The sequence below is a fragment of the Mesocricetus auratus genome, unplaced genomic scaffold (genome assembly GCF_017639785.1).
Source record: "Mesocricetus auratus isolate SY011 unplaced genomic scaffold, BCM_Maur_2.0 Super-Scaffold_4256, whole genome shotgun sequence".
In the NCBI taxonomy this organism is placed as follows: domain Eukaryota; kingdom Metazoa; phylum Chordata; class Mammalia; order Rodentia; family Cricetidae; genus Mesocricetus; species Mesocricetus auratus.
This window is the reverse complement of record NW_024429182.1, coordinates 38,718,548-38,743,528: the sequence shown is the minus strand read 5'-3', so window position 1 is coordinate 38,743,528 and position 24,981 is coordinate 38,718,548. Positions and strand designations below refer to the sequence as shown.

General features: G+C 40.4%; 1 protein-coding gene across 5 annotated transcripts in view; it reads right to left on the bottom strand.

Annotated features, from left to right (window-relative positions):
• The window catches only part of CUNH9orf85 (chromosome unknown C9orf85 homolog), a 155,771-nt gene that overhangs the window by 76,493 nt on the left and 54,297 nt on the right, over window positions 1-24,981 (bottom strand). The window contains exon 3 of one of the 5 annotated variants that reach the window (XM_040746484.1): window positions 6,097-7,704. The exons of 1 other annotated variant lie outside the window; for it this stretch is intronic. In XM_040746484.1, the coding sequence (XP_040602418.1) occupies window positions 7,641-7,704 (64 nt within the window). In that variant the 3' untranslated portion in view covers window positions 6,097-7,640. Of the gene's footprint in view, window positions 1-6,096; window positions 7,705-23,456; window positions 24,539-24,981 lie in introns of those variants that run through there. 3 more of the 5 variants (XM_005063767.4, XR_005877476.1, XR_005877478.1) reach the window with 3 other exon arrangements.

Genomic DNA, 24,981 nt, shown 5'->3' with positions numbered 1-24,981 from the left:
TTTCTCCATTATATTTATTTATCTGGGTGTGTGTGTGTGTGCATGTACATGTGCCACAGTGTGCATGAGGAGATCAAAGAACAACTTGCCTGAGTAGGTTCTTTCCTTCCATCCATCATGTGGGATTCAGGAATTGAATTCAGGTCACCTGGGTTAGTAGCAGTCACGTTTATCCACTGAGCCATCTTACTGGCCATTTTTCTTGATTAAAAATGTATGCTTACACCCTCATGCAGCCACATTTGTGCTTAAAAGGCCACTCAGAGGCTGGATTTGATAGGATGTGGCTCCAGGACTCTCATCCAGAAACCAAACATTGGACAGGGGTAGAGACGGAGACCAGCAAGGCAGGGATGAAGATGCAGAGTTACTGCAAGGACCAAAGGCCATTCTTCCTATAGTTCTGTATGCTAAAGGCTGGAGAGATTGCTCAACTATTAAGAGCACTGACTGCTCCGCCAAAGGACCCAAGTTTTAGGTCCAGCACCCACATGGCAGCTCACAACCACCTATATCTCCGATTGCAAAGGACCTGGTGACCTCTTCTAGCCTATGCTGGTACCAGGCACATATGTGGTGCACAGACATCCATGCAGACAAGATACCCCTATACACAAAACAAAATGAAAATTAATGTTAAAGATATATTAAGGAGCCGGGTGTTGGTGGTGCACGCCTTTAATCCCAGCACTTGGGAGGCAGAGGCAGGCAGATTTCTGTGAGTTCGAGACCAGCCTGGTCTACACGAGCTAGTTCTAAAGACAGAGAAACCCTGTCTCAAGAAACAAACAAAAAAAAAAAAGTTAAGGAGCTAGTATCTTGCTTGGCAGAAGTGAAATGAAGGGAACTATTAAACTGACACTTTATGGGTGAAAAAAATCTCACTAGTTCTTCATTTCTAGAGAGGAGAACTGGTTTGATTGACATGAGGAGTCTGAAGGTCAGAAAGGGAAGACTGGGGTCAGATCTGTGATAACATGAGTCTAGCCCTTATAAGCTTCAGGAGCAAAATGTTGGTATTTGGAAAACCGAAGACACAAATAGAGTTTCTACTGCTGGCTGTGCCAAATTTACATTCCATTATGGAAAGCAAACTGTTAAGGGGACTTAATTTTTTCTACAAAGACAGTATGTCTTAGTTTGGTTTTTTTTTTTCTATTACTGCAATGAAACACCATGACCAAAGGCAAGTTGGGGAGGAATGCATATATTAGGCTTACACTTCAGCATTGCTATTCATCACCGAAGGAAGTCAGGACAGGAACTCAAACAGGGCAGGATCCCAGGAGGCAGTAGCTCATGAAAAGGCCATGGAGGGGAGCTACTTACTGGCTGGCTTACAGTTGCAGAGGTTCAGTCCATTATCATCTGGGACCATGGCAGCAGATGTGATGCTGGAACTAAGAGACCTACATCTTGACTCAGAGGCAACAGGAAGCCCACTGTCTCACTGGACAGTATCCTGAGCATAAGAAACCTCAAAGTGACACACTTCCTCTAACAAGGCCATACCCACAACAACAAAGCCACACCCCCTAATCACCACACAATAACATATGAATTTGAAAGGAAAATGGCACTCACAAATTTGATGCTTAGTTCAAAAACATGTCCAGATGTTTTTTATGCTCTCACTTCCTGTTACTTTCCCTTCCTTGAAGGTTGTGTTTGTTAAAAATCAATGGCAGCTAGAGATTGTGGAAGGCTTCAAGAAGAACATGTGTGTGTGCATGCACACATGTACACACTCAGGAACATAGAAGAAGGAGCTATAATGCAGAATAAACTGTTCTTTTTATCTTTCTTTGAATGTATATATGATGTGCATGCTAATGTGTATTGTGTGTGTGTTCTTACATGTGCATGCATGCAAGCACATGTGTATGTATACATGTACATGTGTAAGCCCATAGTTAAGGATTGCTCTCTATCTCATATATTGAGGCAGGGTATCTTCCTTGGACCTGGAGCTCACTGCTTTGGCTAGTCTACCTATCCAGCTTGCTGTGAGGATACCTCTCACTTTCTAGGAAGCCCACTAAACCAAATGGCATTTACATGAGTGCTGGAGATCTGAACTCTGGTCCACATGCTTGCACAACTAGAGCATCACTCACTGAACCATCTCTTCAGATACATATTCAGGCAACACACCCACACACATAAAATAAAAATAAATCTAAAAAAAAAAAACCTCAAAACCTGGGGCCGGAGTGATGGCTCAGGTTAAGAGCACTGGTTGCTCTTCTAGAGATCCTGAGTTCAATCCCCAGCAACCACATGGTGGCTTACAACCATCTACATTAAGATCTGGTGCCCTCTTCTGGTGTGCAAGCATATATGCAAGCAGAACACTGTATACATAATAAATAAATAAATCTTTTTTAAAAATTTAAAACCTAATCACAAGCTCACATCACTGATAGGCTCTGGTGTGCCTTCCAAAAAAATTCATTGTATAAATCCATTGTTCAAGGTGCTGTGTTCCAGTGTCACAGAAGTGTACATGTTGAACACACTCCTACCCATGCTCCTATCTTCCCCTTTTCAACCCCCCTCCCAAATTCCCTTTGTCCCCCACAGACAGTTTTACTTTAGCCTTCATGTCATATATCCAGGCATGGTCTTATGTACCTAAATAAAATCTAGGAACCACAAGTGAGAGAAAGCATACCTTATTTGTCTAAGTCTGAGTTAGCCTGGAATTGTGGTCTATTATAGAATTATGATGCTTGCAGGCCTCCAAGAGCATCTCCTAAATATTACTGTCCAGGTGGCAGTGAGCTGAAGTCATCTCTGTCAGTATAGATGAAATTATTTTAGATGCTGTTTATTCAACAGCTTTCCTGCAGTTGTATTCAGCTTTACTTGTATTCATGAAACAAGTTTCAAAATTCAGTTGCTAGCTTCTTTAGAAAATGTAGATATTCTACAGTGATACTTGCTTTGCTGGTCCTGAACTCATCTCTGTACACTGAGGACTCCAGTCAAACTGTATCCACAAACAGAAAACCAGTAGGAATTCTGGGGGTGGTACAATGATAGGAGGAAACAGACATATATCTCAAATTTTCCTTAGCTGTGTCATTGCTAACAATTAATACTTCTAATTTTTCATATTTTTTATTCTGCACAAATTATTAGGCTTGCATACAAGCTTTATTTCCAAGCCACTTCATCACCTGTCTCATGATTAAAAACACACTTTTCTTTTATTACAATAGTAAGTTTGATACATAAATTGCTTTGTTTTGTTAAGCTGACAAGAGTGTACATATACTCTCTGTTCAGTATATCTAACGTCAGCACTAATAAATGGTACATTTTCTCCAGCAGTGAAGGAAGAGAGGGAAAAGTGGCAGCAGCTGCTGGGTAAGCAAAGATCTGGGGAACAGCATTTCTAGGAGCATCCTAAAGTGGGGATGAAGTTAGTGTTTGAGAGGAAGGCTTACAGTCCCTGTCAATCATCACCTGCTAGGCCAGTCAGGCAAAGAACTGTAAGAGTAAGACGTTGGGACCCTTTAACAAGCTTCACGGCATCTTGGCTACAAAATCCCCAGGGAGATTGCAATTCTAGTAAGATGACAAATTGCAGAATTTTTTTCTCCTCTTGCTATGTGTTGTTCTGTTTACTCAAAAATACATAGCAATCTACCAAATACCTCATTACAACATTTGCAAAATTGATAAAGCAGAGTTATTAGCACTCAAAGTACAAGAAAACCTAAACAACAACAAAAAAAAAAAAAGAAGAAGGACTTGAGGATAACAACCTAAAGAATGAGGGGATAGAGATGGGCTGAGCAGTTAAGAACACTTGTTGCTCTTATAGAGGACCCTGGTTCCATGGAACCAATGAGTCTTCTAATCTCCAGGAGGACCAGTTATACATATGATGTGCTTATATCCATGCAAGCAAAAACATTCAAACACATAAAATAAAGCAATGTAAAGAATGAGAATTCTGAGGCAGTATGACAAAATCCTGTAATTTGAGTACTCAGGAAGCATGAGGTATGAGAAGCCAGCTTGAAACCACCCTGAGTTTAAGTAGGGAAACCGTGTTTTAAAAAACAGAGGCAGGCAAACAAAAAGAACTGTGCTCCCTTGTATTCCCAGGGACGGGACTGTTAGAATGAGGGCCAGCTGTTTAGGGAACACACTGTGCTCCATTGACTAGTGGAAGGTCACAGTATGGAGATGTCTTCTCACTTTTCTCTGATTGTGACAACTTGGAGATGGAGGGCAGGGGAATGTCAAGTATTTATTTTGCAGCTCTTCTCCTCTCTTAGTAGGTTGGCAATGGTCATGTTTCTCCGTAACGACCAAATGCTCCCGCAACTTCTTAGCTTCAACAACTGCTTCTTCCTTTTGCGCCTCCCCAGGAACTGTACATTTCCCACAGTCCTGCTCTAACATGCTCAGCTGTCCCCACCCCACCCCCAGCCATTCACGACCCTTCTGACTAACAGTCCCCGTTACACTTTGCCTAGACCCTCCACTGGAACTTACCATCTACTTCCTGTGGGGTGGTCCCTGACCATACATGCATTAAGCTGATAGATTTTCTGAATACAACTGAAATTATTTTCAAAGTACACTGCTTTATACATTTCAGCTTCTAAATCTTGTGAGTTTATTGCACATACAAAATATCTAACACATGAATCCATTATTATTTTAAAATGATCAGAATCACAGGAAGTCGAAAAACATAAATTTAAAAACATACTGACTGGGACACTGTAGCCTTCAACCAGTCTTGTATGATGAATGCTTTTTATGTAACTGCATGTATTACAATATCAAGATAAGGAAATCGACACAAGTCCTCTGTCTGTCTTTGTCTCTGTCTCTTTGTCTCTGTCTCTATCTCTGTCTCTCTGTCTCTCTCATGTTTGTGTGTGTGTGCATGTGTGTGGCCATTCTACAACAGCTCCAAATCACAATACGATGAGTATAAGCCTTACCTTTGTGCGGTCCCTTTGGCAGCCCCGCCTATCCTTTCTTTCACTATGTAACCCTTAGCTAGTATCCATTTATTTCCTACCTCTCTGATTTTGTCACTTGGAAATGTTAAATCAATGGAATTACACAATGTGTGGCCTTCTGTGACTGCTTCCCCTCCCCTTCACTCAATGCAATGCCTTTATACTAAGTTGCTTCATGTACCAACCATCTCCAGCCAAACCTTTGATTAGTGAGTGGTATTTTATGTGTTACCATACCCATGGGAATGTGGCTTGCTTTGTATATAGTAGCTATTATTAACAAAATTTCTAAGTCTATTCATATATAGCTTTTTGGGTAGGCATAAAATTTCATTTTATGGAGAAAAGCCTAACAATAAGCCTGTAGGTCATGACAAGTGTGTTATTTCTTTAAAAGCACTGACCAAGTGTTCTCTTGGAGTGGCTGTTTCATTTGCAGTCTCATGAGCAATGATACTCTAGAAGATCCAGTGTTTCCTCATACTTGTCATCCACCTGTGACTGTAGAAAGAGCCCTCACCCTTCAGTCAGGTTTTCTGATTCTACTTACAGTCCCAACTAGAAACCAAGAGCTCACTCCTCCTTTTTTCTCCATTAGCTAGGACCATCTAAGTAACCAGGTAATGTCATGGGCCACACAACTGTCATGCTCACCAGTGACAGTCCCACAGTTTTGTCCATCGATATCATGTTGGCTTCCATCTTCCATATCACTCACACAGAAATTTTTAAGTCATGATGGTGCCATATTTCAAGCATTATGTGTGCCCAAATGACTTACCTCTAAGTTCTATGTTCTTCAAATACATGGTCAACCAAATCCAGAGTTCAATGCTGAATGTCCTAAAGCCATTTATAGAAGTGTGTTCTATGTCAACAGTCTTTATAAGGATCTGAATAGAGTATAAGCAATCCACAAAGCATGGTACATCAGAGCAGTATGTAATAACAATGTAATGCCACTCCTACCATGAGACCCAAGGGAGCAATAACAAAGCTATCCCAGAGCTGGAAGATAGAGAAGCCTGTGTGTAGAGGGCCATCAAACCACCTGTCTTAGTTAGGGCTTCTATGGCTGTGACAAAACACCACAGCCAAAAAGCAAGTTGGGGAAGGAAGGGTTTAATTGACTTAAATTTCCATAATGTAGTCAGTCACTGAAGGAAATCAGGACAGGAATTCAAACAGGGCAGGACCCTGGAGCAGATACAAAGGCTATAGAGAGGGTTGTTAAGCCTATTTTCTTATAAAACCCAGGACTACCAGCCCACGGATAGAACCACTCACTGAGGACTGAGCCCTCCCACATTGATTACTGATGGAGAAAATATTTTAAAAGCAGTATCTCATGGAGGCATTTCCTCAACTAAGGCTCCTCTTTCTCTGATTATTCTATCGTATATCAAGCTACCACACAAAACCAGCCAGCACATTACCCAAAAACTTAGGGGGGGAGGAATTCTGCTTTCAAGAATCCCATTGACTATATCCAAATAAAAGTGAAAAGGGCAATGACATCCATTGGTATAACCATTTAGGACACCCTCCTGGGTACATAGCAGGTAGTGCTAATGCAGAGAAACAAATAGAAGATGAGTTTGTGGCTTTAATCTAGGAGAAGATCTAGAAGAGTATTTTTACGTCAGTATGTAGAGCTTTTGTTTTCATTACTGAAGATTTAAACCCGAGGCTTGACACATGACACATAACAACTTTACCAAGGTTCACATCCTAACCCTCAAAGAGCTTGCTTCTTTTATTTAAATTCTCTTTCATTTAATTCCATTCCATCTTGATGGAAAGGAACGGCTCCCAATGGGTGACTGCTGTAAGCATTGGAGATCAATGTTGGTACCTGTGCTGCTCCTGCAGCAATACGTCAAGGAGCAGGAAGAATGGAGGTGTCACTGGGTCCTGGGGCAGTGATGACATGGACTCCAGAGAAAGCACAGCGGCTCAGGCTACAAGAGCAGAGGTTTACTAGGTAACAAGTAACCAAACACCTCATGCACGATTCCCAGCTAACTGTAAACTCTGCGAGAGGACAGACTGTCTTATTTTTCTATGGATCCTCCTAGAGCATCAGGGACAGACTTTGTGACCGAGGGGATGAAGTTCCTTTTACATTCAGCATTATTCCGCAACGTGTCCATAGAGATAGCTACAAAACGTAATTAAAGAATATCTGAAGTAAACCACCACTGTCCTATATATTCTTTTCAGTTCCCACAGAATGACATCAAAGTGACTGGGACACAATGGCACAAAGGGACTGGATAGGGTGAAACTCTGACAGCATTTAATATACTTGCAGTTGATCAAAGACTTTGGCTATCCTCAAATGCTTTTCTAGGTCTGCCTCAGATATCTCCCCTTGCTTTTGATGTTCTTAAGATGCATTCCCTAAAATCAAGCCCCCAACCCAACCCAGTCTGTGCCTTGGAAGCCACAGTTGAGCCATTTCTCATCTTTTCTGATCAGGCTTCTTTCCAAGAGTTTTTTACATTCTGCTGAGTGATTCTAGTTTTCCTTTCCCTAACACTTTTTTTTTTCTTCTTCTTAAATGCCCTTCACATACGGCTTATTTTCATGGTGAGCAGCTCGGCACAATTTTTCGGATTCCTCTGCTATACACAGATTCCTCTTATCTCACTCAATATACTGGGATGCATTTGGCCTCCTTTCACCGACAGTAGAAGAGCGAGGTCTTTCCCTGCAGATAAAATAGAGCAGACAGTTCTTAGATTAATTACAAGATCTGAGGAGTGAGGAAGAGATAGCAGAGGGTTGCTATGCTAATTCCGTCTCTTGGATATATTGCTGCAGAAATTGGGCTTTGTACACATGCAAATATTCAAAACAAACTAAAGCTTTGATAGAGATCACAGTGCTGAGGGTATATGCAGCTTAGTGATGGGGTACTTGCCTTGTGTGCAGAAGGACCCTGGTGCGGAGACCAGCAGAGAGCTGACCTCAGTTCTCAGCTTCTCAGGTAAATGATTTCTTCCTAAGAAAATAGCATACGACATCCCTATCCTGTGTATGGTAATCTTCCTCTTATGTCTGGTGTCAGAAGTGGGATCTGACTTCAAATGGCAGGTGCCCATTTCACAAGTCTATGCAGGAACCCAAAGCCTAACGCAATGCGTCCACTGTGGTAGGCCTTGGGTCAAAAACAGAGTGGGTGTGGGAGAATCCCTTGAGTATAATGTCTTCTGAAGAAGGGTTCCCACTGGACAAGGTAAATCCTTGTCCCACTAACAGATAGGGGGCCTGGCACGGCCATGTCTTTCACAGGACACCCCAAAAAAATCACAGGAGGCCCGGCCCTCTAAGGCAATGACTTGGAAAGTTCAGCTTACCCAGTTGAAAGCAGATCTAAGCCTGTTAGAGATCAGGTGTGAGGGAGAGGGTGCTTTCCCACCATGTGGTCCTGGGAAAATGGGGGGAAAAACAACCTCCTCGGTGGAACCTCCAGATGAAAAGTTTCTACACCCCGATAAGCCTCTCTGCCTATTGCTATCCAAATCAGACCAAATCAAACCGAATTAGAAAGCCCATATATAATGGATACAATGTTCCCAGACCGCCTTCCACCCCCCAAGAAAGGAGACAGGAAAGGGAGACTGGAAAAACCATGAGTCTGTTCTCTGGGGGGCAGTTTAAATACCCTGTGGGAATGGTCTTGAGCATCTCTGGGTGAGGGGTCATCTTTGGAAGACTTTCTGAGATGCTGCAGGGTTTGGAGGGAGATGAGAGGGCTTGGGTAGAATTTATACCATAACATCCCAGACTCTTTGGGTACACTAACATTTCCTTCCTACAGGATCTCATGAAGTTATCATTGAGAATACTACCCCCCTTTATTATAAGATAATTTATGCCTGCTTTGGTTAGTTTTCAGTTATTTAGGGTTGGGATTGGAAGGAGGTGTTCAGACTTGGGCATCTCTTTCAGATAAGTTTAGGGTTTAGATGGGATAGATATCCTTAGGATAGGATACAGGTAGATTATAATTTGTTTATCACCTTTTATGTATATATGCTTTGTATGTATGTTTGAGACAATCTAATTTTGTTTCAAATCTAAATCTTTTCTTTAGACTAAAAGGGGAATTGTAGGGAGAGATCTCACATACCCTCAGCACTGACCACGCCCATAACAATTATTCCTCCTGAGGGCTACATTCCTACTTCTAGAGTTATTAAGGAAGAGAAAGATAAATATAGCAAAGTATTCAAAAATTTGGTCAGTTTTTAAAAGATTTTTTTTCATGCGTATGATTGTTTGCCTGCATGTATGCTTGTGTACCTACCACATATGTGTCTGATGCCCTCAGAGGCCAGAAGAGAATACCACCGACACCAACAGCCTGTGTTCAGATTTGCGGTTCTTCAGTCTATTGTGAGACTCAGCCGTATCATTGTATATGGTAGCAGTTTATTTGTTCTTTTTTAAAAAAATATTGATTTACTTAATGTACATTGAGGTTTTGCCTGCATATATGTCTGTCAGATTCTCTAGAACTGGAGTTACAGTCGTGAACTGCCGTGTGGGTGCTGGGAATTGAACCTGGGTCCTTTGGAAGAGCAGCCGGTGCTCTTAACCACTGAGCCATCTCTCCAGCCCAGTTTATTTGTTCTTATGACTGGTGGTTTACTGTATTCACATGTCAACACTTATTCATTTTATCATTTAAATTTATTTGAATAAAATGTAATAAACTGAAAGTGAACACTTTTCAAATGCACTCAGATAAAAATCACAGAATATCCTCTTATCAAAGACATTCCTCCACTCTGTATATCTCCTTGAAATGCCTTTTTGTCTCTATTATAGCAACACCTAGTGGTGTCTGCAGGATACAGGTTTGGAGGTGTGCTGTCACAGTCCAACACTTTGAGCTTTGGGAGCCTTCAGCTACAGCAATGACTATATCTGACTTGAGGTCCTTTCAATCAGTCTTTGGTCTAAGATTGATAGTTTAGAAAAGTCATCCAAAGACTTTAATGTCCAGCCAAGGCTAAGAACTACTAACCTAGGCCAGCATTCTTAACCTATAAACATGACAGCAGGTCAATGGTCCCCACTCCTAGAGTGGGCTTCAGTAGGCTGGAGGTAAAAATCTAAGAATCTGCATGTTTAACAAATTACCAGTCAGACTGATGCAGCTACAGGAACCACAGCGGAAGAGGCATGGAGACAGCCATCTCTAGGAATTTTATACAGGAAATAACTTCAACTATGACAGCATAAGGGATTATTTCCTGGAGTCATAGAGGACGTTACAACAAAACTACCACTCTAACAGAGGCCTCACAATCTTTCCTCTCACCTGATGGTGTCACAGATATTGATGAAAGTTAGGTCATCTGGGGTTATGAAAAAAGACTACATTTCTGAAACAAAATTCAAAGGTTTAAAGGGGTGGGTTGTCTGGATCCATTGAAGTGGCTCCGTTCCTATTGACTTATGGTCAGAGACTTTAAACCCTATCCTTGCTCTTTCAAGGTTAAAGACCTAAAATCTAAAGGTTCAAGGTGTGACTACTGAAGGATGTTTGGCCTAAGGTTTGATCACTGGATGTCTTTCACAGATAACAGTATACCTGATCTAAGGTGTGCTCACTAAATGTCTTGATCCTCAAGGCCAGAACAGGAGATTTGATCTAAGGTGTGATTACTGGATGCTTTGAGGATTAAGGAAGTAATTATGTCTTGAATCATTGGTAAGGAAGTTCTTTTGCCTCCCCCTTTGGTAGGGGTACATAAGAACTTTGAGCAATAAAAGTAAGGTGGATCCCATTATTCACTGGATGCCCTCCTGACTCTAACTTCTGTCTCTATCCTGTTTCTTTCCTCAAACCACACTCCTCTTCTTAGGTACAAACCCGACTAGTCAGCTGGACTGAACAGTGGGTAGAATAACTCTTTTACATAAACCTACTTGCAAAAACATAAGCATCAGAGGAAGTAAAAGTTGATACCACATTAGAGCCAAGATTTGGGGAAGGCTAAAAGGGTGGAAATGGAGGCTGTGATGTTCTTAGGCAGCCTGAATTCTAATTCAGGCTCAGGAAGGGACACATCTGCCTTCCTGGGCCCCTTTATCTCCATTAACCACCTTTCAAAGACTGAGTTTCTGCAACCTGCCTAACCCATACAGACACAATCAATAGGAGAAGAAATACGTTGGCTAATTGTTAAGTTACTCCCAAGCTCTCTTATACCGTTAAATTTACTCTGTTGTTTCCTTTCACCTCTCAATCTCACTCTCATTTGCTCCCTAAGGTAGCATTTCACTAAATGTAGATGCCTATTGCCACCCCTGACATTTAGACAGTGCTGTGCCTAAGAGTCTGTGGTGCCACACTGTTGGGTTGGGTGTAAGCCATCTTCCCAGCTGTGTCACGGGGCACAGTGCACTGGCGCAGGGACTTTGTCTTTCAGAACCATTGAAACCTGACTTCATGGCTCCTGGAACTGCCTTGGCATGCTTTTCATGGTAGTGGAGTTTTGCCTAGGGAACTGGGGAAGCTGGTAGTTCATACTCACAACATAGGTGAATCTCCTGTCGACCCAGGTGTGAGGGCCTCTGGCCATGTAGGGCATCTAATGAGTAGTCTTTAGCTCATTAAGTAGTTATGTGGTTTGTTTTGTTTTATTTTGGAGGATTTTGCTTAATGACAGAATTTTTATAATGCCTATACTTTTGAATAGTCTAAAAAAACATTTTTAGCTTAAGATTAAAGCAGGAACTGATTCTATCACACAAAAATAGAGAAAAGACGAGAAATGAAACTGCACATCCAGAGCAGGTGTGAGCATTCACATGTATCTTAAAATCTATTTCTATAGAAACAAAATTAAAAAGTGCAGTTTTGATTGACCCAAGCAAAGACTTGTGGCCTCTTGGCTACAGAACAAAATGAAATCAAGTTCATTGATGACAACAGCAATGTATGGGAACACACACAAAAAGGGGTCTAAAATGAACCCAAACAAGCCCTATCACTATGCTGGCCACACAACCATTGTCTTAGGCTACTGTCAGAATTCAGATTTTGTCCTGATTGCTGTCTATAGTCCATATTTGAGGTATGTCCAATTGATTTTTTGTTTCATTGTCTCTTGTTGAGTCACTCCTTCCAAGCATTTTTATTTACCTACATCCACACAGAAGGGTATACACAGCTTCAAAAGCTGCCAGTCAACCTTAACTAACAGATCATTAAAGTCATTTCTTCACCTTACCACAGAGAGTCACTCCCTTTCTTTACTGGTCATAATAGACATACCCACAATATATAGATGACAGAAGAAAATGAAAATGTTAACAGTTCACACAAACGCATTTTTTGAGATAATGTGCTCAATTATATGGTCTTTCTGTTTCCTAGTTCTAAACACTCTAATATTTTCACAAGCCGTAAGTATATTACAAAGAAGTGTAGTGGGTAGTCTGTAAGCTTCAGGACTCAAATTCTATCACCGACCACATGGTTACTTCTCCATATAAAGGATTTCTTAGCTATTATATAATAAGTCACTGACTAGCTAAAACAATTTCCAAGTCACACCTGATAAGGACCTAAATGTATCTAGGACATATGTAAACAATAAATATAAAATAATAATAATAATAGTATAATAATAAGCCACAGTAGCTTCCCCACTAGGTCCTATGACTTCCCTAGCTTACATTTACAGTACCAAATGTGAATTCCCTCTTGTAACATGGGTCTCAAATCCAATAGGAAAGCAGTTGTTGCATTTGCAACAATCATGTTACTGTTGCATTGGTGGGTCCATTTTGCCTGGCATATTGGTGGTAGAGCAAGCAACACCCCCTCCCCCCAAAATAGGTAGAGCTGCTGATGGTATTTTCCTCCAGCAGTTTGAACAGTATCTTCTGCTGCCATGAAAGTTGGTCAGGAGGGAGAAGCTTACAGCTCATCCCAGCTGTATTTCTCCATGTCCTATAGTAAGGACTATATTACTATCAGTAGTAGGGACTCATCGCCTAGTTCTAGTGGGCATTCAACAGCAATATCAATAACTTGTATTATTTGGGGGACTTCAGAGACCTCCTGGGGGAACAGTTCATAGGGCCTGGAGTGTCATGGCTTCTGGGAATGTCTTCTTCCATACACAAAGGATAATTTCATCACTCTTCTAACCATTGTTTTGCCATTTACAGGTACAGGCTGTTGGGGGTTTTCTTTCACCTTTCTGGGTGTCATAAAGCTACCAGGAATTTCACAGCTGTGTCTGGTCCTTCCATCCTGCATGAACTGACTTCCCATCTTTGCTCCTCTGGGTGCATTTGCATGTCTTCCCAGTGCTTTTATTGTACATCTGTAAAAACATGTAGTGATCAGCATTATATAATGAGAGCTTTCTACAGAGTGTTGGCAGTATCTCTGGATGTCCACCACCTCCCAGCTTGAGTATCAGTCATTCTCAGGAGTCAGCAGCTAAGAGCTACTAAAGAAAGATGTTAGCAAAGTCCAACATAGCATATTCCAACCACCCGTATGAACTGTTTCCTCAAAAGAGCAACACACAGATGGCAAGCACTACTTTGTTTAGTCCTTTGTAAGGCACAATTTATAGGAAAAAGTCATAAAAAATATATAGATACAGAACAATGATTAGTTCCTTGGGGCTGGAGTTAGGAAACGGGAGTGACTATAAGTAGGTATAAAGGGTCTTCTAGGGGAGATGGTCTAAAGATGGATTGTGGTGATAATTATACAGCATTGTAAATTCACCACATCAGTAGATTATATTCTTTTAAAAGTAGGTAAATTTATGTTGTATAAATTGTACCTCAAAAATTTTAATGTAGACAGAATTATTACTCCATTATGGAGAAAGCTTTTGCAGTAGTTTACAGAATTTACAGAATGATGAAGAACGATATTTTTATCTGTGGTTCCCAACTATGCCAAGGCTCCCAAATACTTTTGAAAGGGAAAGCAATTGCAGTCTTCAATAGCTGAATTGGACCTTAATTATAAATTAAGGTAAACTCATTAAAATAATGCTAACTGAATTTGTATTTAATTAATTACAACTGTCACATATACACACGCTAGACATCTAAGATATATTTAGTCAGGCTACTGACCATATGAGTTTCACACATGGGGTCATCAGTTCTGTGATCTCAGTGGAGATGCTGAAAGGAGAGTGTCCCTAAGATGAAACTCCCCTAAGACTATTTGCCTGCTTGATACAATGTCAACACGGGAGGACAAAAGGATTCAGTTCAATTCCATAATGTGTCCAGTCCTCTCTGCAGCTTATGGGAAGTTGTTCCCTTTGTGGCCTGCAGGACTTCCAGGGTATGGGCTAACTGTACTTGAGATGATGACCACAGAACAAGGAAGCTTCATGACTGGACAAATACAGGAAGGTCGACCAGTAGGATGTCTACCTGAACACATTATAGAACAAGTTTATGGGTTTCTTTTTGATCTCCATCTTGTCCTCAAGGGCCCATTGCAGTGGTACCTGGTGATATCACTACAGGTTGACAAAGCAGGCCTTTCATGATGTGTTCATGATCCCCTGAAGATAGGCTACCTCAAACTAAGGTTTCCTTGCTACAGGACTTTTATTTCTTTAGTATTTCCTCTCTGATTTCCAGGCAGGAACTGTCATCGAGAATGTCCAGCACTCCCAATTGAGGCCTTTCCACACATAAATCAGTTGCTTGACTGGACCTGAAATGTCCTTGTCTACTGCCAGGAAATGAATTCCAAACCCTTCCCTAAATTGTATTCAGGAAACACTCGCCAGTTTCAGCAAGTTGTTGTCTGTGTCCACTGGCAGCTGCTCACACTGCACCTGCCTCATGACAGCTGGCTGCCACAGTGCTGGGAAGGGAAGAAGTGGGTGAATCTTATTTTTAACTGTGGAGCAGCTCTTACACTTCCACGTAGTATGCCCAGAATGTTCTTGAGTGAAACAAAATAAATTCCCTCTTCTCACTGTTTCCAGACTTTCTGAGCATGGCGCAGAATACTAAACGTTTCCCTCCAGAGGAACAATTAGACCTATTGGCTCAGAATACATCACCAGAAAACAGACTGAATATAAATTATAGTTTCAGAGTCGTTTCATGGGGGCTGAAGAGAAGGTTAAGAGAACTAGCTACTCTTCCAGAGGACCATAGTTCAAGTCTCATCACCCTGTAACTCCAGTCCTAGGGGATTTAATGCCCTTTTCTGGTCTCCTTGGGCGTCAGGCACATATGAGACACACAGACATACATTCAGGAAAACATTAATATACACGTAAAAAGTAAAAATAAAAACAAGCCATTCCATTTTATGTTTTCTGACTTTGCAGACACAGTGTAACATCCTGGACTGAGGGACTTCAGGGTCGTTCTTCAGAGTGTCTAACCTCAAGTGGTTCTGGTAGTTTCAAATGGCTGATTCATTTCCTGTATCATTGTGATAATTGTGAAATAAATTAAAAAATAACGGGTTAACTAAAATATACTCTACAAGTAGATTTATGATTAGTCAAGTAAAAATAAAATGAGGATTGAATAAGACCATCCTCAGCTATGCAAACATTGGTTACTTCAATAGGCCAATGTATGCTTGAGATGAGAGTTCATTGTAAAGGATTATGCTTTTTTCAATTCACTTTGCATTCTTAGTTAACTGTTATTTTAAAAATAAACCCCTCCCCCAATTGATTTATTCAGCTTCCTGTGTATGTGCATGTGATAACAATTAGGGTTAGGAATAGGTCCCAGTTTGACAAAGAAACCAAGACAAATTGTAACATTATTACTGCCGGAAACATACTTTCTAGAACTTGCTGCTGCACCAAATTTGCAAATTGTGTTATTGAAGGGCCCACATCTCACAAGTATTAAAAATAGCCTAACACAAGCTTAACTTTCTTGGTGTAAGCATTTTCATTGGTGGGTCTTCCTCCTTTAGTGGAGAGGGATTCGTGTCAAACTTGCTTTCTTTCCTTTTTTCCAAGAATATTAGTATATCTGCTTTGCAGGCTCACAAGCCTCTTAGCATAAATTGAAATAAAATGTCTACGGCAAAAATGACAAAGGAACATTTCTTTTGTAGAATATAAAAAGTTGTTATTGGCTCAGTGGGTAAAGGCACTTGCCACCAAGCCAGAAGACCTGAGTTCAATTCCCTGAACCCACATGGGAGAAGGAAATAACTGTTTTTGTTTTTGTTTTGTTTTTTGGTTTTTCGAGACAGAGTTTCTCTGTATTGTTTTGGAGGCTGTCCTGGAACTCGCTCAGTACACCAGGCTGGCCTTGAACTCACAGAGATCCGCCTGCTTCTGCCTCCCGAGTGCTGGGAGGAAATAACTGTTTTGAGTTGTCTCCTGACCTCCATTCACTCTCTGTAACATGCATAAAAGCATAAAAACATGCATTGTACTCGCTATTTGGGTTCAACTTGTGATAAACTAGTCATCTGAGAGGAGGGAACCTCAACTAAGAAAATGAATTCACAAGATCAGGCTGTGCACAAGCCTGTAGAGCATTTTCCTAATTAGTGATGGGGGAGGGTCCAATCCATTGTGGGTGGTGCCATCCCTGGGCTGGTGGTCCTGGGTGCTATAAGAAAAGCAGACTGAGCAAGCCAGTAAGCAGCATTGTTCCATAGCTTCTGCATCAGCTCCTGCCTCCAGGTCCCTAGCCTGTTTCAGTTCCTGTCCTGACTTCCTGTGCTGATGAACAGTGCTGTGGAAGTGCAAGCCAGATAAATCCTTTCCTCCCTGAGTTGCTTTGGTCATAGTGTTTGATCATAGTAATAGAAAGCTTATGTAAGACATGCACATGCCAAAAGTAAATAAATGTGTTTTTAAGGCTGATCCTATAGAAGCCAAGGTCTCCAGATGCTGGGAGAGGCACAAGGAAAGGTGGACCAGTGGGTTCTAAGTTACAGCTACGCAGGAGGAGGAAGGTGGGCTACAGAGGGTGCCCATGATGAATGATAATTAGTCCATATTTCAAAAAGCTAGATTTTCAGTGTTTTCATGATTTAAAAAAAATGCCAAATGTTTGAGATGTCTAACCTTACACAAGGCATACATTCATCAAAACATCACACTGTATCCCATAAATATTTACATTTTTGTTTTATTAGTCAATTTAAAAACAAATTTTATGTAAATGTACAAGACTGAAAACAGCTACAAGATAAAATTTTTGACTAGAGCAACTGTTATATATCAGGCATTTTCTGTGTTTATATTCTCTGTATGTTTACAGTGGTGATGACATCCTTGTTAGACAAAGGCATGGACAGGAACTGTCACAGAGGAGAGGGGCCCAGGGCCACACTGGCCAGAGGCAGGTGCAGGATTCAAACAGTTTTTTTTTTCTCTCTTTCGTTTTGTTTTTCCAGACAAGGTTTCTCTGTGTAACAGTTCTGGTGTCCTGGAATTTGCTTTGTAGACAAGGCTGGCCTCGAACTCACTGACATCAGTCTGCCTCTGCTTCCCTAGTGCTTGGATTAAAGGCATGCACAGCCACTGCCCGGCTTCAAACAGTTCTTTCTCCTTCAGAATCACTTTGTTGCTTGTTCTTCCTTAAGTCAAGAAATCTGCCGTCTGATTTTGCTAGAAGTGTACTTTATTGTGTAATTATTACTTTCAATTGAAGTGAAATTTACATACAATAAAGTCAAATCACAAGGGTCAAGCATTGTATTTCTGTACCTGTGCAAACACCTGAATCAAGATTCATCTCGTGTATCTGGTTTCTTTCACCCATTGTGTCTGTGAAGTGATCAGTGAACCAGACACACTTTTTAAAATGCTAATTTTAATTTAATGTTAATCCCAAGGTGTTGGGGACTGCTAAGAGCCTTGAACAAAATGGAGTCTGTCAGCCATTTTTTGGCCTTCTGCCTACGTGACTGCAGGCACACATGCCCTTGAGACAAAGGAAATAGCTAACCACAAAAGTTAAATTTACACAGGGCCGTCCACCCGCCTAGCCAGGGGGAAATAACCCTTATAGAACAATTGCCTTTGTTGGCAAAGGATGAATGTGTTCCTTTGGATGCTTTTACCATAATGATAAGCGGAAGTAACCCTTATAGAGCAATTGTCTTTGTTAACAAAAGGTTAATGTGTTCCTTTGAATGGTTTTTACCCCTCCCTAATTCCTGCATCTGGCTTAGGCTGACAAGCATTTGCGGAATGCAACTGATGGAAAATTACAGCTTCGTCTTTACCTTATTTGGTGTATATTTGAGTTGAGACTTGATTGACATGCTTGTACCGCCCCCTGAAAAGCTCTACTATAAAAACTATTTCACCCCCAAGAATAAACACTCTTGATCAGCGAAAGTTGTCTTGAGTCTGTTTCCCTTAACCTCTTGAAGTTTGCTTTCAAGATCGGATCTGCTCGTGAAGACCCACGAAATTAGTATCGAGCCTCATTACTTCATCCCCGCGGGTCGGGGGTCCCGTCCCGGGGTCGCACCAAGGATATTTGAAAAAAAAAAATAAATGGAAAAGTGGACTTTAAAATACCATTTATTTAATGCACACACTTAATATTAAAGCTTTAATTTATGTACTTAAAATTGATACTGGTACTGTAGCTAGGATTTGATGAAATATTGATGTCACCTGGGTGAGCCCTGGTAAAGTACTTTTTTTTGAGACAGGAATGGTAAGGCTGGTCTCTGGACTTAGTCCTTCCACTTCAACTTTGGTAGACTATAGCCAGAAGCCATCTGTCTAAGTTGGTTTTGTTTGTTTATTTTGTTTTTCTTGTTATTGTGATAAAACACAAAAGCAAGGGAGAAAGGGCTTATTCAGCTCATAGTTTCAGGATAGCCATGTTGGCAGGGAATTCCTACTGAGAGGGTTGAAGCAGTTGGGCACGGTCAGAAGCGAATGATGGACACTTGGTGCTGTTTGGTTTCTGACAAGGGCGCCATGGCAGAAAATGTGATACTGTCAATCATGTGGCTACAGGCAGCAGATACATGAAGACAAGAAGTGACAACAGAGGCCCAGACACATGATGAGATATTCCCACGAGAACAGATGTGTCCTCCAGTATTAGAAACAGTCCAGCCTCATTAGATATTATCATCTCTCTTTAAAGACTTACACCCCAACACAGCGACATCACCAGTCTCATTTCAACACGAGCTTCAGTAGGAGATGATTCCATCCAAACTATAGTGCACAGAAGTAAAAGACGCAAGCATCTGTGTAATTGTGGTGCTTACTCAGATTCTTTAAGAGATGTATGTGTGAGATTTGTGGGGCGAGGTGAACGTTTTCTTGTAGTGTAATGGTTGACAGAATTGTGGGAATCACTAGCATGAGCCTGACCAATAAGAATTTGTGGAAAATGGTCCTGTGACCTTCTGGACTACTGACAACTAATCAAATGAGTGATAGGAATTCTAAGGCAAGAAGAGAAGGTATCTCTGCTCTATTTAAATGGCTTTTGAATAGGACAGTCATCCAAGACAGAAACAATGTGATGAAGAAAAAAGGAGAGCCACAGAGGACAAAGAGAGCTGGGCTAACGTCACAGATGCATTTAATTAAGAAAACAGAAGTTTATGAGAGTGCAATAATTACTTCTCATAAGCGCGTCTGAAATACAGACTTTAGAGATACACAGACCCCATTTATATCCCTATATCCCTGGTATCTCATCTTTTGACTTTGACAACTTTGCAGGTAGCATGAAAACAGGGCACTCATCAGCAACTGTCATTTATTCATCTTATGTTATTTTTAAACGGTAACATAGGTGCCAGTTAACACACCACACACACAACTCCTGCATACATGCCTGTAATAACTCTCATTTTCTCCTGAGAGTTATCATTGTGCTAAATGGTCATCAGTTACAGCTAAGCACCTACATGCTTTCCTAGGGCTCAAACTGAATCTTTAGAAAAAAGTTACAATTGTCCAAAATGAGGGAAGAGGGAAGAATGGCAAAGAAGCTCATACAAGAACCCTAGAATACTAGTGAGGGAAATAACAGACTTGTCTAAACAGTGATATATGGTATTTCACATGCTCTAACTCTAGTAATGTACATGCACGGTTCTGGAGTCAGATGGCCAAGTAAGCTCAAACTCTGAACCTAAAGCTTATTGTTTGTTTGTATGTGAAATTACAGACACTCACTTTCCCAATTGTATGTTACTTATTTTTCTTATTACTATGACACAGTACCTGAAAAAAGTGACATTAAAAATTAACATATCACCCTTGATTTCTAAGACAAACTTAAAAATCACTCAATAATGCAGAGTTTAAAAGGTGACTGATAGTCAAAGGATAAAGCAGGTGGTAAACAAGTGAACGATTCTGTTGGTATATTTTGTTTTGCTGTAACCAAATACTAAGGTGCTTTATAAAATAGTAATATTCATCTGGCTCACAATTCTGGCAATGAAAGTCAAAGACCATGGTAAAGGCTTTCTGGTCTCTTCTGAGTTCCTTCTGGCAAGAACTCGCTCAATTACTTGCAAGGGTGGTTCCTTCATGACCTCATTATCTTGTGCTGAGCCCCTCTTCTTAGAGTGTCTTCCACTTCAAGCCCACAACACTAGGGCTAACGCTTCCAGCATATAATCCAGGAGGCTCATGCCATTTCTTAACTACAACAGACAGCAGTCAACTATTATTAATACATCACAGAAAACAGAAAAACCTGCACAAAATAGGCGCAATGGAAATTTCAATAGTTGTAAGCTACTCAAAATTGGGCATTTTAGAATCATAAATTCACTATCTTGAGATTAGTTGACTTGTTGAAGGTTTAAAAACAAGTTGGACACATTAATCTACCCTTCCCTAGAAGACTCCAGAATGCAAAGGGTGGCAAACAGGAAACAGCTTCTGAAGTACAAAGGAAGAGGCAAATAAAAACAGCAAGGGAGCCAGAGCACACAGCCTGAAGGATCTACACATGTGCAGCACTACACTTTCAGAAAAGGAACAAAGACACTATTTGTAGAAATAATGGATGACAGTTTTCTAATTCTGATGTTAGATACCATCAGATTTCAGGGACTCAGAAAATTTCACATAGCACAAAATACATTCACATTGGTGAATCAGTTAAAGGGCTGAAACAAAATAGTAGAAGGAAAACAGGAGGTTTTGTTTCGAGACAGCCTTATGTAATCCAGGTTGGCCTCAAACTCGCCATGTAGCAGAGACTGACTCCTGATCTTTCTGCCTCCACTTCTTCAGTGCTAGAATCACTGGAGTATGCTTATGCCATTATGGTCAGCAGGTTCTGACCTTCTGTCACTCACTGATATCATCCCTTAAGGGCTCTAAGGTAACCAGTTCTTCCTTGCAGTTCTTTTAACAGATCAACAAGTCTTCCTCTCAAGGCTTCCCAATGTTTCCCCTGCCTGAAACATTGTCTTAGATTGGGTTTATATTGCTGTGAAGAAACACCATGACCGTGACAACTCTTACAAAGGAAAAATATTTAATTGGGGTGTTATACATTTTCAGAGGTTCAGTCCATTAACCCCATGGTGCAACATGGTGGTACACAGGCAGACATGGTGCTGGAGAAGTAGCTGAGAGTTATCTATCTTGACACATAGGCAACAGGAAGTGGTCTGAGACACTGGGCATGGCTTGAGCATATATAAGAACCCAAAGCCTGCCTCCACAGTGACACTTCCTCCAACAATGCTGTACCTACTCCAACAAAGTCATACCTCTTAATAGTACCCCTCCCTTTAGGAGCCATTTTCTTTCAAACCAACACAAATATTCTTCTCATGTCTCCTAACCCTCTTTGCAATGAAACACTTTAAAAATAATTTCTCATTTCTCATCTACTTGAGCATCTCACCTCTAGCCCACTGGGCTCCGACTTCTGACTTCTTTGTTCCCCCATGCTTTATTTTGCCTCACAGAATATTGCTTATTGTCTGTTCCATTTATTAACAGCTCATCACTACAAGGGAAATTTGATTAAATGTGTTAATATATACAAGTGCCCAGAATCTATTGTTATCATGTGATTAGTAGCTATTTAATCTATAATTCTTTTGTAGAATGAAGACAAGCAGTCAGATTGACAAGCTTTCACTGTCAATCAAGCATATTTAATACAATAATTTATTTCTTTTTTTAAATAATAAATCTTTTTTAAAGGATTTATTTATTTTTTATGTATGTGAGTACTCTATCTGCATATACAACTTTATGTGATAAAGGGGCACCAGATCTCATTACAGATGGTTGTGAGCCACCATGTGGTTGCTGGGAATTGAACTCAGAACCTCTGGAAGAGCAATCAGTGCTCTTAACCTCTGAGCCATCTCTCCAGCCCACAATAATTTATTTCTTGCTGCCACAGCTGGCAAGTGCTACAGGATAGGTGTTGCAAAATTGTTGCTGTAATAGCTGGAATGCTTCTGGCTGCAAATAACTGGATTTCTGATAGGTAGTGGCTTCTGAAACAATATTTATTTATTTTACAAGTGCCCTGGAATCTAGCTGAAGCCTTTGCTAGCAGCAGAGCAAGGATTCCAGCACAATCAACAACTGTTTAAGGCCTTTGTCCTTCCCAGTCACAAACCTGTCATTTTTTAGGAGTTTCAGCAGAAACTATACAGGAAGGGCATGCATTTAGCCCTTTATGCAGTAGATTCTGCTTTTACAAGATCAGATTATGATTCTATTCTTGTCAAAGACACCTCACCAAGAGAGAGCAGAAAAAGGGAAAAAAGGGGTTTTTTGTTTTACTGTAGTGATTTGAATGAGTACATAGACTCAGATATTTGAACCCTTCATCGCCAGTTGGAGGCAGTTGGGGAAGTTTGGAGGAAGTGTGCCACTAGAGGCAGGCTATATGAGTTTAAAGCTCACTCTATTTCCAGCTTGCTTTCAGCTTCCTGTTCCAGGTGCCATGCCTTCCTGTTGCCATGCCTCCCCACCAGGATGGACTCTTATCTCCCTGAGACTATAAATCCAAATAAACTCTTCTAAAAATTGTTTAGGCCACGGTGTTTTATCACAGCAATTGAAAGTAATACACTTAGGAAACTTGATATGCAACCCATGTGTACATATGGCTAACACCAAGACAGATACCTGCTCACTCTCCCTTGAGAAGCCCATATACATACTTGGCTGCACCCTACTCTTTTTTTTTGAGAGGTCCATACTCATACTCTTGAGTGTGTCTTACTTTCCTCTGAGTCAATATCTCTTAAGCTTTGAGTTTAAACCTAAATTAAAATATCTTCAAAAAATTTCTAATCCTGCTTAAGCTTACATGGGTATTGTGTGCATCAGGAAAATCAGTCAAACGCAAATGCCTCTCAACATTAGAACAATGCACAATAATGTAAGATGAACAAATCACAGCTTCTATAAGAACACACGTCAATTTCCAAATTTTTATAACAACAAAAGAGCCACAACACAAGTCCAAAAGTAGGGTTTTACATTTATTTCAATGGTTCAGGAAAAAAATACACACACACACACACACACACCCTACACAAAGACACAAAGAAAATATAGTAAAATACTGAAATAAGGACTCTAAGTACAGAGTGTGGAAAGTTCATTGTATTGCCTGGATACTCTTCTGTAGCTTTAGGATTTTAAACATAAGGACACATACTTCAGTAATCACACAAAGCTAACATATACTGTCTACAAGTAGAAACACTGGCAGAAAAGTGGTAATTCAGAACAACAGAATTCTGGGAAGGATAAGCTTATGAGGGAGAACCTCACAGGAGCTTACGATACTGCAAGTATCTCCTCTGAAGTATGAAAGTTGGATTTTCCTTTCTATTTATTAATTATATAACAAACACATTTTTCTGAGTATGTACTTCCAAACTGGGAAAAGGTAGAAACAATGAGATGACATATATAAAAGTATTTTTGAAGGAAAATCACGTGTGTGTGTGTGTGTGTGTGTGTGTGTGTGTGTGTGTGTGTGTGTATGTGGGTAAAAATAAATGATTTTGCTTTATAAGATATAAGAAAGCTTTTGTTAAGGAAGTCACACACTTGAGGTTAGGCTATGAAAATGTATTTGCTGTGAGCTAATCATCTTAATTTTTCAAGTTCTGATATAATCACTACTTCTTAACACTGGATAGTGTGACATTAGATAATATGTTTTTCCAAATAATTTGCATAGATTGTACAACACGCCACAGTAAGCTTCCACACATCGTCTGCATAAGCAGCTTAAGTTTTATTGTGAAAACCTGAAAGAGTCTGTTGTTCAAATGTTATAAATAAGTTGTATTGCTCATGTGTCAGTTCTGCCTATTTTAAACAGCCTTTTCTGACTGCCTCATTAGGACGTCACTGTGTTCGCTGAGCCCGCTAGAGCTGAGTCCATGCTGTCAGGCTACCTAAGTGTCTCCATCTTCATCATCCAAGTCAGTGCCAGCATCTAGATCCTCGTTACTGTCCTCCTCCTCTTTGCAGCTTCTTTTGTGGTTAGAACCTTGATTTTCAGTATTTACTGAAGCTTCGGGTTCTTTATTAAACCTAAAAAGAAGAAAAGTTTATGATTATTACCCAAGCTTTCACTATTTAATGGTGGAGGTTTAAAACACCTTTCTTTTCTAGTCTCTTCCTATCAGGCACCTAGAGAACAAAACAGAGAACCTCTTGTAAGACTAGCTTCACTCGAGTCAGCAGATTCTAACCCTGCTGTGAGAAGAGTGGGCTCAGGGTTGGTAAAGGGAGCCCATGAAGGACGACTATGAAATAAGTCATTTTTCATAATGAATGTGAAGCTAAAGAGTTGATGTTCCCACACACATAAATGTCATTTTATACTCTAATAGAAAAATTTAGTAAAATTATGACCCTTTTCCTGTCATGTAGAAAACTGCTTATATTAGTGGGAGACCTACAACTTTAAACTGAGTCAGTGCTGCCTAAGAGAAAGCTCATGGATGAATTACTAAAAACAAACTCCAATATAA